Source organism: Corythoichthys intestinalis, chromosome 12, assembly GCF_030265065.1.
Source record: "Corythoichthys intestinalis isolate RoL2023-P3 chromosome 12, ASM3026506v1, whole genome shotgun sequence".
NCBI lineage: Eukaryota > Metazoa > Chordata > Actinopteri > Syngnathiformes > Syngnathidae > Corythoichthys > Corythoichthys intestinalis.
In genome coordinates this window covers 44484296-44499973 of record NC_080406.1, presented here as the reverse complement: position 1 = coordinate 44499973, position 15678 = coordinate 44484296, and the positions used below count along the sequence as shown (strand labels likewise).

Here is a 15678-nt window from a genome sequence, read left to right as displayed (position 1 = left end):
AGAACAGAATTACAGACGCCATGACTGTAACGAGATATTATCGCGTACTTACTCTGTTTCGATCCAAAAACTCCATGTTAGCATGTATCACTGAGTGTCAAGAAACAGCTGTGAATGGCCACAGCTGTATTTTTGGGGGATTTTATGGGTGAAACATTGTCATATAACAAGGGTCGCGATGCAGAAATCGCAGACATCAAGGAGTGGTCGAGATTTTCTTTTTCATGTATTTACCCCTTTAAACGTTTTTTTTCCCAACTTTTTTTTTTGTTTGGATCGATTATTTATTGGCATTTATTAACAGTTGTTTTGGCTTAAAATACAGCAGTTTATTTTAATGAGGAGTGCAAGAGCAGAAACTGCTTTTTCAGTCTTGTCTGTGTTTTCCGTCAAACTGTTGTGTTTGACTGAACAATATGTCTGTATGCTGCCGTAGCAGATTCATGACGCATTAAGCCCCCAAACTAGTTTTAATTTGCCCATTTTACCCTGAGAACCCTCGTTTACAGACGTCGCACAACCGCTTTTGTTCAACCCAGCCATAAAACGAAGGTAATTAATTATATTTATTATTCAAAATGTCTGTCATTATTAGCTTAGAATCATTAATTGATGTCTAATATTTCGTTTGAAAAAAAACAACTTTAAAAAAATTATTCACTCGCATATTTTAAACTTTTAAACAAATTACATCACAATAAAAAATGGTGTCTGTAAAAAAGTCACGGATATTTACCTCATAACTATTACTTAATTGTATGTTTTTGTTTCTGTCGCATATTTTTCCGTTATCTTAGAAGATAAATAATCGATCCAAACAAAGAAACATTGGGGAAAAAAAGTTTAAAAGGGTAATTACATGAAAAAGAAAATCTCGACCACTCCTTGATGTCTCCGATTCCTGCATCGCGACCCTTGTTATAATACCATGTTTCACCCGTAAAATCCCCAAAAAATCCAGCTGTGGCCAATCACAGCTTTGTCTTGACACTCAGTGATACATCCTACATGGAGTTTTTGAATCGAAACAAGGGAAGTATGCGATAATATCTCCTTAAAGTCATGGCGTCTTTAATCCTGCTCTCGCGTGCTTTCACCTCCAGATATTGTTTTGCTGTTTAATTTTTTTTTATTTTTCCTGTTCAAAATTATATATATATATATATATATATATATATATATATATATATATATATATATATATATATATATATATATATATATATATATATACATATACATATATAGATATAAATATATATCTATATATCTATATCTATATATATATATATATATATAGGGCTGTCAAACGATTAAAATTTTTAATCGAGTTAATTACAGCTTAAAAATTAATTAATCGCAATTAATCGCAATTCAAACATCCATAAAATATGCCATATTTTTCTGTAAATTATATATATATTCTATAAAATAATTTGTTGGAATGGAAAGATAAGACACAAGATGGATATATACATTCAACATACGGTACATAAGGACTGTAGTGGGCATTTCACTCTACTGTCATTTAAATTTGTCTATGCTGTCCTCACTCCGAAGCGTCTACTTTTTCCAAAGTTAGACAGCTGGTGAACGACGCCTTAATAATCAGACTTCTTCCTTATTCATCTGATTTATTAATAAAATGGCCTCAAACCATTGTCCTCTTTAGACCGTAGTGAAACTACAAAAAAAAGTACACAAGCATTGCATTAGCAACAACGTTAGCTTAGCACGCTATACAGGTTCACTAAACATAAACAAAAAGCATCTCATACAAAAAATATAACATTTCGCTTACTAACATAATATGTACATTCTTTACAACAACCATACTTACGGACAAATCTTGTCCAAGGATCATATAAGCACAACATTACAATGGAGGCGTCAGCCATGTCGCAAAGCGACCACAAGAGTTCGCTGTTAGACAGCATTAAAAACCTTGCTGTAAAACTTACCAAAAGGCAGAATACTGTCTGAGCGGGACATGTGCGTTAATTGCGTCAAATATTTTAACGTGATTAATTTAAAAAATTAATTACCGCGCGTTAACGCGATAATTTTGACAGCCCTAATTATATATATATTATATATATATTTAACATTATACATATGTTCCAATTTACTAATATTTTTAAAAAAACAAAAATCCTGTTCAATGGGGAAAAAAAAGTTATTTTTTAACCCAGATATCTCAAAGTAACACATTTTAGAGCTGTAAATTCAATACCGAAGTTTAACATACTGTCAGAATATCATACAAGCACATGCCTACTACCCACCCTTGGTTGTGGACCATAACTAGAGTGTTCATCTGTTTTTAAACATTTTATCAATTTCTTTACTTTATTATTATTTTTTTTAATATATAAATGAAGATTACGAATAAAAAAAACAAACAAACCTACATGACCCAAAATATGATGTCTACGTATGTTTTTTGTGTTGTTGTTGTTTTTTTTAATTACAACAAATAGTCACTTGCCCTAAAAATGTGAGTGATGGAAAGATGTTCATTTTAAACCTTCTAGCTGCATTGCATATTTTTGCGTTCTCTCACCCAGGTCAACATACAGTATAAGAATAGAAATACTTGAAAAAGGAATGGAGAGTGTTGTGGAAATTCTGCCTATAAAAGAAATCGCTAAAAGGATGTTTTCGTGTAAAGAGCAGATCAGCATATTCTTGACCAAAAAATGTCTACACAGACTCCCTAACATTACTGCCCTTCTCTACCACTTCCTGTTTGTCGACTCCCATGGTGATAGTTTGATTTTTTCCCCCCTCCTGCACTACGCTCTTCATGGTGATAGTCTGGCATGAATCTTACAGTACACTTTGTTGATACAACTTGAGCTTGTTCCAATCTCCAGCTTGAACGTGACCTTGTTTGGAAGAGCGCTGCTCTTGTGAGATGACGTTATGGATAAATCATTAAATTGTAATTGTTGAACGTGCATATCTTAAAACTTTTCCGTTCTAGCTGTTTTCACATTTTTGGTCTGCAATAATGCCTTAGTTCACTTTCAAATTCTGTTGATTTCAGTGGGCTCCTCGCATCTCCCAACACCACAAACATTCTTTTATCACCCTCCTTTTCACACCTTCTCTCCATCCTTCTCTTCTAAGCTGCTTTGTAACCACTTTTCTCACCGAGACATGTTGGCACATAACTACAAATGGACATACACACATTGACACCCACCCCCAACATACGCACACACACGCGCACGCACACTCCTACAGGAAGTGATGTGGCCATGAGATAGTAGCAGTAGTGTTTTCAGTGACAGCAAAAGGAACTTTAGCAACACCAAAATTATCCTCATTCCTGTCTGACGCGTCACATTGGTAAGATGCAGATATTGCATGTGTTATAATGCTATGAAATTAACCGTCTCTTTGCGTTTTATTTTGTAAAAAGTACAATCCAGCAGGTAGCACAAAAAAAAATCTGCTGCAATGTATTGTATAGCATTATAGGCAGTCTTTTTGTGAGCTAGTGTACTTCCTCTTACATAAGTGGGCCGTTGCAGGTGTTGATTTTGACAAGGACATGTTGTTTTGTGGGTTTTTGCCATCAACCTGAAACGAAAGACATTTTGGACGAAAAAAACGTGTTTTGGTTTTTTTTCTGAGTGAAAATTGAGAGAACTGCTGGATTTTTTTGTGTTTTGTTTAGTGTTGCACCGATACCATATTTAGGCCCTGATACTAATACCTGGCTGTGCAGCATTGGCCGATACCAATACCATACAGATACCACTTCAATTGAAATATAAATGAAGAGCTACATATTTGGATATGAAATCATTGCTACCGTGGCTTTGTCAGGCTGCTGCTCACCATTGTGAAACAGGAAAAAGAGTAATACACAGTGAATCCAGTAGAACTTACCTACAGTAGAGTATATCTGGTATGGGTGACATAGTTAAATAAGCCTTTGGCTCTCAAAGGCCAAAATAGTGCTAAATTCGTGAAATTAAAGCATGTATAATACTAGCCCAACAGTAAGAAAGTAAAAATACAATGAATGAACGGAATAAACTTTTTTAAACCCTGAGTTTTGGCTCTCAGAGGCCAAACAGTGCAACTTTTATGAACTTATTAAGTAATAATAATTGACCACAGCATCTTGTCTCTCTATTAGCCTCCCTCTTTGTGTACCAGCAGCAACATCACTCCATCTATAGCAATGCACAAATGCAAACAGCGCACGAGTGAGACACTCTCTCAGACACCCCAACCCCTCCCACGCACACACACAATTTAGCCACCAAGCCAATTTAGCTTACTTTGTTTTCTTCTACACCGCTTTTGAAATAGGTGTCAAATTACTGCGGCATTTCTTTCAGTAAAAGACAATAAAAGTAAAGTTGATGAAGTGAACTGACCTGGGATTGTCGCTCCGGTCAAGCCCCCTTCCTCTGGATAGCACTTCTGCTGTTGTAGCCTCAAACTCTGCGTTTGTTCACATGTTTTGTCTTCAAATGTTTCATCAGGTTCAAGGTATTGAAACTGGCCGATTTAACTCCAACTCTCGAAACTATCAGGCCGCAAATCTTGCATGCAGCCATTGTACTCAACGGAGTTTCTATGCTCAAATATTCCGAGACCGCCGACGTTTCTTTGTTTGATTTTCCTCCATATGAATAAGCTGCCCCGGCATTGGTTAAGAGCGGCTATTGGCCCGCTTTCTTTGGTCTGGAGCAGGTCAATAGCGATAGCTGCTTGGCATGCAAAGTGATCATGTGTGATCACACAACACAGAGTGCAGTGAGCGTCAGGAGAAAAAAGGTGAAGTGTTATAATGCTGGTCCGGTAAATGGTATCTGCACCCTATTTGTTGGTACTAGCTGATACTGATACCACCATTTTGGTGCTGTCATGGCTACCCCGCCAATACTGGTATCGGTATCGGTGCATCTTTAGTTTTGTTACTGGTTTTGCTGGCACAAAACCAACATTTTCAACATTTCTTAGCTGGTGAGGAGGTGTTTTACCACTTTTGTCCACACAATGGCAGTGAAGTCATTGGGAATCATCCACTCAGCTTTATTATAAAAATAAGATGAGATCAAATAACTGTAATAATTGCTCTTAATTTAATCTTTATTTGCTTTAACACATGATCATTTGTGAATCTGAAAGGCAAAATCTTTTTCTGGCTGCTTAAACGTGCCAAAAACAGTACAATATTCACATTTTAAATCCAAGTCTTGACATTTTTTTTTGTTTGTTTACTGCTTTTAATCTAATTTTATGATTATTTTGTTATTGCTGTTGAGCTACTGTGGTCCCATCTTTCTTGTAAAGCGTCTTTGCGTTTCTTGAAAAGCTCTCTAGATATAATATGCATTATTATTTTGTTGTTGTTTTTGCATCTGATCATTTCGTTTTCTTGACATGTATTTTTTAACTATAGGCTGCTAATACTTTTCATTTGATAGAGAAGCAATTTTCTTCTCAGTTTGATTTTTTGGTATGTCTTTGAAAAGTCTGTTAGTCCCAGACATTATTGTCATGAAATATTAATTGACTGGCATTCTCACCTCTCAATACTTTGTTACTGTTCAGGGTTTTAAACTGAAGGATACATGCCCCCCAAAAAGTGTGTGTGTGTGTGTGTGTGTGTGTGGGGGGGGGGGGGGGGGGGGGGGTCGTGTTGTGGTACAGCATTTGGAGTAGTTAAAATACCTTATTGCAAAATCTTGCTCAGTTGAAGCCACAATGTGTACTCTGCGGTCCTATTGTGTTGCCATATTTGTTTTGGTTTGGCAAACAGCTTGCTTATTTTTTGCTCATTTTCAAGTGATTCATCAGCGCCATCTGGTGGATAGTAAAAAAAATAGTTTGGAACTGGTCCTGAACTGTATTACAGTAATGCAGTTTACTATTTATCTAGTCATAAAGCAGTGTCCCCTTTGACTGAAGATGAAAGTAAATGTAATAATGAATTGATTAGGTATTTCTGATGTCAAACTGGTGACTAGGTTCAATAATGTTGGAAAAAGTTTTCCAGATCGAGATCGTGGTGAGCATGGGCTCGATTCCACAACCTTTTACTGTTACCCACTGGCCTACACACACATTGAGCTAGTTAATTACTGAACTATTTTGTCTTTGTCCAAGGATCTAAGTTACCACTGGGGTAATGTGTAAATTGGCGCAAACTGGTCTAATCTCAAATCTAAAATGGAGCCTTGCTGCCACCTATTGATGTCTGTGCCCAATTAACATTGTTCCCAAGCAGAGCCATGCAGAGACCGGTGGAGGGGCAGGTGCTCATAGACCATAAGGGGCACATGAACAAGTATTTAATACACCTTACAGCAACATAACTTCCATTTTAACCAGCTTTACAGTATAATTGACAGTGACTGTGACATACTTTAATTGGGAGGAGGGAAAAGTGAATAGAAATCAACACTCTCTGGCTGTGACTCAAGTCTTTCTTTGCCTCTTTTCTTCCTTCAACCTCTATATCAAAACTTCCTTACTCGACTTGTTGGTCATCTGAGGAAAAAACAAATTACATGTTCACTGAGCCACCATCAGCACAGTTTTTTCAAAACTATTATGTCATTATTAGAGAACTTAAAGATGTATATCTTTCTAGATAACGTTGTGAAGAGAACGGACAAATATGGTTGCCTATAGAGAGTAGAGACACGCTGGTCGAAATATCTTTGGCGCGGGTGGTAATTCATTATTAAAGTAGAAAACTATATAAGAGAAAATTACTTTTTTTTTTTTTTTTTTTAAATTCCCACAATAAATCTTGTGTAAGAATTTTTACTACCGTATTTGCTCAAACACTGTTTAATAGGGTGACACCATTTGTTTTCAACCACCAGATGTCCTCAGACTCCTCACCAGACACCCAAGTCACAGAGGAATAGCGTGCAGGGGGAATGGAAGTGGGGTTTATGCGACGGTTCAGCGGCACACACGGCTTTTTACAAATTTTTTAAGGTGTTTTCGGTGTTCAAGGTTTTTTGGGTGTTCAAGTAAAGTACTCGGTGGCGTGCCTGTACAGTCGGCCAGAACACATATATGCAAAAAAAAAAAAAAAAAAAAAAAAGCCCAGTCAACGGGGCACTTTGGGCATGTAGGGGCAGGTGCCCCTCTGCACGTGCCTGGTCTTTGAAAGAAAGACTCTTTAGCACTCTTTAGCTGTGAGTTGATTAATATTTAGAAAATATGGGTTGGATCGATCAATCTAGGCAACAGTCAACAATGCTTCTGAGTGAACAGACCTTTTTCTGTTCAGACATAACAAAAGATCCCTGAAGCTTGAAATCTTTGTCAAAGGTTACATTTATGGCAAAGCTTTGAATACAAAGCGCGCATGTTTCTCCCTATAGTGGCCTTCTGATGGCATCCTTGGATTCTGATTTTCTCAAGAATGAGCTAGTGAGTCGTAGGCGGCCAGTGGAGGCAAAGGCCGGAATAGTTCTCTCCTCCTCCTCTTCTCCACTCAAGCACTGCCTTTCTACCTGCAGAAAAAGGCAGTTGATAGGTGTGCAAGCAGTGTTACCACACCTCTTCTTGTCCCTTCTCAAGACCGTGTGCCCTGGAGGTGTGGCAGTCTGATAAGGGGTTAGAGCGACACGAGCCTAATCTTTTTATTTGGAGCAACCCTGAACACACAGTTTCTCCGGCACATTTCTGGCCCTGTGGGTCGTGCGCTCTCGGCAGACGAGGAAAGAACAAGAGAAGTAGCTGGGAGATGGACTCTTTGAGACTCAAGGCGTTGTCAAACTCGGGCTTGTACAGGCGAAGACAGGAGAGACCAGACAGCTATGGTGTGCTCGGAGAGGGGTTCAGGTGCGTTCACCTTTCAGTGACGCTTTTTCAATTACTACCAGTTTACCAATGTTATGGTTACAGTTATTTGCAAGAATCATTCTTAGTAAATCAGTACAATGTTGGAGTTGGAGGTTGGTAACCATTGTTGTACAGTCAAGGCCAATACAGTATGTGATCCATCATGTCCTTCACAGTCCCGCTGTTTTACTTCTTTGAATGGTTTCAAGGTTACTTTTTTTGTGTCAGAAGAATGAGTGGACTAATCCTGATGGCGTTTGACCTGAGGATTAATTTGTCCACTCCCACTGCCCCAATTTTTTAGGGGATTTTGCATGAAAATGTAAAGAGTTTAGTAGTCCTTTGCTTTTATCAATAGCCCATTATCTGACCATTTAGACTTTACTTTTGGTATTAGAGTGGGGATTGTTTTTGATGTCTGTCAGAGAAAACGTATTGACGCACATTGATTAGGCAAGACTTTTACAAAGTAGAATGTTTCATTCCTAGTAAAGGAGTAGGATGTGCACAGCATGTGGAATTGTTGTGTGACCATACATCAACATCAGTTCTTCCCCTCCTCAAGTGGTTGCAGGAATGTTGCAATGTGAAGAATGTAGACACAAAGAGTGGGCTCTGTCTTTAGAGGTGTTCCTGGTCAAGTTAAACAAACTGATATTCAGTATAGCCACACATTACCTATCTTGAATCTCTTAAAACAAACACACTAGCATCTATTACTAGAGCGTACACACCACATTAACCTTTGACCACAATAATGTTATTGAATAATACCGGTCTGTGAATGCCAAAACCGACTGAGCGTGATTCTACTGATCTCATTATTCACTGGTATTGTGGCTTTCATCAAAAACATGATGAGTTTTTGTAGTGTTTTGTCATTTTTCCAAACAAAGGTTAATAGTACTTTAGTTCTCAGAAAGATTTTCACCTAAAAATGTTGCTTTAGAAAAATATTGAGAAAAGACTTCATTAAAGTTCTTCATAAAACACAATGACATGACACATTACCAAACCATCTTCTCAAAGCAGTCAATTTGTAGCACCGCAGGGCGTTTTCTCTTCATTATTTGTAATTCACTCTTTAAATGAAGAGTAATAATACAACTAAGTGTATTATGTGATTAAATTGATGATTTCCTTTGGGTTAGTAAAGGTTTAGACGGTACCACCCTATTTTTGTTCTCTGTTGCCCTGTGGACTCAAATGGCACTTGTCCTGGTCAAAGTGGGCGTCGTAAATTTATGTGTGTGTGCGTGTATGGGTGGTGCATGGTCTTGTAGGCTTAGCGCCACGCGTGTCTACGTTGCCATGGTTTCTGTTGACACTGTAAATGTTTATGTTAGCAAGGCGTGTGATACATTTTTCAGCTTGTGTCTGCTTGCATGGCACTTTCAATTGTTATTTCCGAACAGTTCTCATTTCCAAAATATTGATTCCGGTAAAAGATTCGGGGGCGGAACGCTACTTTGGTCCCGAAAATATGATGGCGACTGTCAAAACCCAAGGATTAAAAAAAAAAAAATGCCAGGCTGCCACACACACATCTATCTCCAAGAAGAAATCAGTCTACCGATGTTAGATTTACATACACAAGTGTTAGCAACAAGCATAATAAAGTGCTTGTGTGCTACCGATATTTATTATTTATGTATTCCACGGCGCTCTCCCCAGCTGCAGCAGTTATCTGAGTCTGACGAGTCGCGTCGATGTGCGCATGCAATCCCCCCTGAACTCAGTTGTCTGTTCAATGGCATACCGCAAGTAACATGTCACTTTAGTTCATTAATATTCATGATGTAAGCAATTGTGGCTATGCGGGTCAACCTCCCATTTGTCCCTAATAGTAAATGTATAGAACTAGTGTACAAAAGAGATGTGTACTGAGCTAAACCTACCAATTCTGTCCAAAAATGATGTCCCTGGTGCCAAATTCACTGGTAAAGATGTAAATTCACTGGTAAAGATGTGGAAGAACATACAAATGTTCAGTTAAATAGATGGCTTGAGTGTCGAGGGCTGAAAAAGACGAGCCGACCTGATCCAGAGTTAGCTTTTTATCAACACCTTTTTCTTGTGTGCATTGCCTTATGCCACTGTCAATGACATTCTCCTGTTCCAACAATCTATTCTTTACCAGCATATGCCCTGTCTTTTTTTATATATTATATCCTCTGGTTGTCTTATGTTTCTGACCGTTCTTGGGGGTAATTTACATTTGCTATTTTTGCGTAGCGATCGCAAATGCTAATCGCTGACAGCCAAAGATCACTTTTAATTTTTTCATTCATAACAATTCTTAATTCTATAATTCATTTACACTCCCCCCTTACTAAAGTTGTTTTTTTACAACAGAAAAGGTAACAGTGGCAGTCAGATACCATGCTAATTTTTTTCAGGTCATTCATTGTCAGACAGAAGCAGCACGGCAAAACGCCGCTCTAAAAAATAAGTAAAAATATCAAAATGACTTACCTCTTCGTCCTCTGAAGGACCATGGCCCCCAACAAAATGTTTACTCGATATGAAATGTGAATGGCTTCTCCTTGCTGTTGTTAAACTGGTCTTTTGGACGTCCACGCAAGTTGATCCATTTTTCACGTTTTTGGTTTCGGGAAACGTATAAAGAAAACATCCTTCATATGTCGTAATGTCAAGAGTCGTTTCTACAAGTTCCATAGCAGCAGTGTTTTATCGGCATGTTCTTTTTTGATAGATTACCGGAGAAAACCAGCAGAAATAACATGGGTTGTATGCGAGGGCGTGTCGATAATGTCCCACTTCCGCATTACGATGGCGACGTCACGGTCTAAAAATAGCATTCGTGTGGTATGCTATTGGCTGACATACTGACATGGGATCAGCATAAATAGTTAGCTTTTATCGGTTCAAATTCACATGTCTGCTGGAACAGCAAAAAAAAAAGGAAAAAAGAGCAAGCTTGTTGAATTAATGGGATAAAAAAGTGCGATGCAACAGAAAACTGAACGGATCTTTGAGAGAAAGGAAATAGTTGAAGAGGCTTATTTATTTCATTTAATTTGCTCTAATGGTGAAGTTCAGAACATCTTCCATGTCAATGTGTACCTTGGACTTAGTTTTGTTAATTTATGATAGGATACTTATTTATTTCCTTACAATTTAAAAAGGTCAATGTTTGCGTGATCTTCAAAATATATTGCATTTCACTGCGCTTAATGTAAGTCGTTTGTACTTATTTATGTGAATGTGTTTTACTTATGCGTATCCATATTATTTAAAAAGAAAATAAGTAAATGTTTAAATTATCTTCAAACTTAATGTACATCCTGTATTCTTAAGTAGATGAAATTGAGATTTTGCATTTTAGATATGAGGAAATGGGGAAAAACAAAAATTAGGAGATGGAGGTTGGGGTTACTGCTGTTTTTGTCAACTGTTATTTTGCAAATCATTGAAAAAAAATTCTGGCTCTGTGGTGACCATCATGTCACGGAGTTGTGGCAACAAATTCTAGCCACTTTCAACCCTGGGTAACCATAATGCGTTTCAGTATTGTTCCATTATTCAATTGATGAAGTCCAGTCTGTAACGACTAATCGGTTAAGGTCAAAAACTGATGACAAATTCTTTGCCTGTCTCTGAACGGGATTGTAAAAAGTTCCTATTGGTCAATTACTGCAATGTCTCAAATAGGTCCCACCCTCTTGCACGTTGACACCAGAGATAGTGCAGACTGTTGCTGTGGCTAAATTCATCTATCATATTTGTCCTGTGTTTCCCTATGTCATAATAAATCATTGCCCTTGCTACATGACCCACTTATTCCAATGTACTGCACATAATTGTAACCAAGTCAGCAGTCCTGGAGCAAAAAAATGCATTCAATGGAACCTCTAAGTGTATTCTGGAATATTTGGTTGATTTAACCTAAGGCGCCATAGTGTGTAGGCCAGTCGTGTCCCATATGTAATCCCCTCTCATACTATATTTTACCCTAACACTTACTTGTCACACTTCTCACGTCAAGTGTAAATAGAAGCGAATCATTACTAAACATTTTTTCAGCAAGTTACAGCACGCACAGTCAGACCGGAAGAGAGTTACAGGACAATACCAGCATTTGCTCAACTACACTTTATTTCTTGTATTAATAATAGTAGTATTCATTCATTCGCTACCATGGACATCTACTGTCAACTGTAATCACCTAAATAAACTGTTTGCAACTACAAAAACATTTTTGTTATCAGGCTTTCCTCCTACGACAAGTACACATCTGGTGACAATCATAGGAAGTTCCTTTATCAGTACAGTCAGTAGTCTTTTGCCACCTACAGTAACACATAATACAGTTTACTTTGATAATGCCTTGACTGTTCTCTTATCAGTCAGTGGTACCATTTTGTCAAAGAATTTAACAAAACCGAGGAAATCCGACACCAGAGAGATATGATAAATATTTTTTAGAACTAATGAGTGGAAAATTTGCACTCGTTATTTTTTCCCCTGTGCCAGCTGTCTAATCTTGTTGACAGACAGTTTAAGACCTAATTGCATATCAAAACATAATATTTAGGGGCCCGTTATATACAGTAGTATGAAAAAGTATCTAAACCTTTTGGAATTTCTCACATTTCTGCATAAAATCACCATCAAATGTGATCTGATCTTTGTCAAAATCACACAGATGTAAAACCAGTGTCTGCTTTAACTAAAACCACCCAAACATTTCTAAGTTTTCATATTTTAATGAGGATAGTATGCAAACAATGACAGAAGGGGGAAAATAAGTAAGTGAACCATCCATTTTCCTGCAAAACATCCTGATAAACGTTTGAATTCATTCTTCCATTAATGATTGCAACTCGTCCAGGCCCTGAGGTAGCAAAACAGCCCCAAATCATGATGCTCCCTCCACCATGCTTCAGGGTGGGGATGAGATGTGGATGTTGGTTGGCCATTTTTCCTCCACACATGACGTTGTGTGTTACTCACAAACAATTCAACTTTGGTTTCATCAGTTTTGTGAACATTAAACAAGTAACAATCTTTTTTTTTTTTTTTAGACAACAGTGGCTTCCTCCGTGGAGTCCTCCCATGAACACCATTCTTGGCCATAGTTTTACATATAGTTGATCTGTGCACAGAGATATTGGACAGTGCCAGTGATTTCTGTCTTTAGCAGAGACGCTAGGGTTCTTTTTTACCTCTCTGAGTATTCTGCGCTGAACTCTTGCCGTCATCTTTGGTGGACGGCCACTCCTTGGGAGTGAAGCAACGGTGCCAAACTCTCCCCACTTATAGACGACTTCTCTGACTGTCGATTGATGAACATGGCTTTGTATCCTTTCCCAGCTTTATGCAAATCAACAATCCTTGATCGCAGGTCTTCAGACAGCTCTTTTGACCAAGCCATTATGCACATCAGGCAGTGCTTCTCATCAAGACATTTCTTACCAGGTGTGTGTTTTATGCTGGGCAGGGCAGCTTTTAACCACTCAACAGTGATTAAGCACACACCTGACTTAAAATGTTTGTTAAGAAATTGTTTCAATTCCTCTTTAAGTCTCCTTAGGCAGAGGGTTCACTTACTTATTTTTCTCCCTTCTGTCATTTTTTGCATGCTGTACTCATTAAAATATAAAAACCTATAAATGTTTGGGTAGTTTTAGTTAAATCAGACACTGTATTTTCATCTGTGTGATTTTGACAAAGATCAGATCACATTTGATGGTGATTTTATGCAAAAATGTGAGAAATTACAAATGGTTCAGATACTTTTATACCACTGTATATGGATGGCTTGATGTGTGCTGGAAGACTAAAGTCTCATAAGAATAAGATACGATACTATTTAGTTTGTACTGGTGAGATGCACTGGGAAACTTTGGCTCTCCAAATAATTTTCTCGTAATTGGGTGGTACGCTTTGCATCATTGTGCTTCTGGCTGTAATCAGTAGGAAGGGTTGTGTGTGTTTCCTCCTTCCGCTGATTAGATTTTCCCTTCTTTCTCTAGCCTCAACAGAGACAGGTGACTTTTCTGCAGTCATTTTTCTGTTTTGGGAAGGGACAAATTGGTAATGCCTAAATGTTTCCATCGCTAAGTAGCCTTTATGCACACAATCCCTTGATGATGAAATAGTTTACTATACTGGAAAGGTCTTGCTATTCATTCATGTAATGTGTGTGTCAAAGCCCAACTCTGAATAGATGGCATTGAGTGTTACTGGTGGAAACAAATACAGCTGTAAACCATATATTATGTGCATACAGTGATCCCCCCCCCCCCCCCCCCCCCCCTCGCTCACTCACACATGCACACAAAAGCAGCTGCTAGCACCTACTTTGGAGATGAGGGGTTCACTGGGAGTCTATTTGTGGAAGGATTGAGTCATGCTAAAGACAGGACCTGAAGACACATTTTACAAAAAAAAACAAGAAAGCCCTTTTTGAATGCTCACTTCCATACAGTATGCTGACATTAATCATCACTGATGGTGAAAATCGAATGGGCTTTAGCTAGTAGTACAATTATTTTTAAAAAGTACTGTTAGTTTAAAAATATATTTTTCAACTATAATTAGGACTGCAGCAGTGGAATATTTTTAAAAATCAAGTATTTTACTGTGTATGCTATTGATTAATCACATAAATAAGTCAAATAATTAACTTGCATTATTAACTCTTTATTGAACATCTGACTATTTTTGGTAATTAAAAAAAAACATGCAATTGGCATCCACATGCGTGAGCATTACATTTTGGGTCATGTGGCCACGATTGTATCCCAAATGTTAATATTCTGACCTAAATGACCTTAAATGTGATGTGTATGTGGATGTCAGGTCTTTATGAGGTTATGTTTTTTTATATACTATAAATAGTCACTTTCCCACTGTGCTCATGGGTTGCGTTTATACTATTTCTGTCCGCTTTTGATTGCCCCATCTACTGTTGTCATGATACTAAAATGTTCAACTCGACATCGATACTCAAAAAAATACTCAATATTAAATATCATTTTTAATTATATATAAATGTAAAAAAATAATAATAAATTTAAACTCTTTCAGTGGTTTTCCATTGCTGGTCATTATTCATAACAAAAAAAAAAAAAAAAAAACTTCCTCAAATTGCCCCAAAATTTACAGGAAGTCACCACAAATATACAAGAAGTGACTCATGAATGCCCCCAAATCATCAGAAAGTGACCCAAAATAAACAGACATTGTCCCGAAACAACAAAAAGTGACCCGAAAATGCTCCAAAATCACAGGAATTGATCAAAGAACAGGCAGTGCCCCGGAAATGCCATAAAATTAACAGGAAATTATGCAAAAAGCCCCAAAATGTATTGGAAGTTACTCAAAACCAATACAAAGTGACATATAAATAACCTAAAATGAACAGGAAAGTGACCCAAAATTAACTCATTGCTTGCCTTTGACAATGATAGATATGCAAGTCCTTTTTAACTGGGAAGCCTCTCTGTGAATGCTCATCTTTCAGTGTCATTGGTGGCCCTAGTGGTCCAATTTATTTTAACTGAATCTGACATCTAGCTCCGATAATGGCAACCAATGAGTTAATAGGTCCAAAAATACACTCAATTGTCATTAAGATCAAGAGTAGTGCAAAATCAAATCTACCCCATGACAACACATTTCTGCTTACCTTTGGCAGGGAAAAAAACAAAAACTGAGTATTGAAACTTTGGCCATCAAATATCATATCCGGTAACAACAATTCAGTATCAATGCTTAGATACTTTTGACAACCCCACCCCACTCACTATTGTATCTGAATTGTTGAAACGTTGGCATTGACCTGCTGTGATATCTGAGCACCAGCCAATGAGAGTG

At 37.6% G+C, this 15678-nt stretch overlaps 1 protein-coding gene across 3 annotated transcripts in view; it reads left to right on the top strand.

Moving 5' to 3' along the window:
- Window positions 1-15678, top strand: part of LOC130927535 (LIM and senescent cell antigen-like-containing domain protein 1) — a 36245-nt gene that overhangs the window by 2863 nt on the left and 17704 nt on the right. Inside the window, exon 1 of one of the 3 annotated variants that reach the window (XM_057853448.1) lies at window positions 3270-3354. The exons of 1 other annotated variant lie outside the window; for it this stretch is intronic. Coding sequence is in view for 1 of the 2 variants with exons in the window: in XM_057853446.1 (XP_057709429.1) it covers window positions 7736-7833 (98 nt within the window). In the remaining variant the exon portion in view is untranslated. Of the gene's footprint in view, window positions 1-3269; window positions 3355-7132; window positions 7834-15678 lie in introns of those variants that run through there. One more of the 3 variants, XM_057853446.1, reaches the window with a different exon arrangement.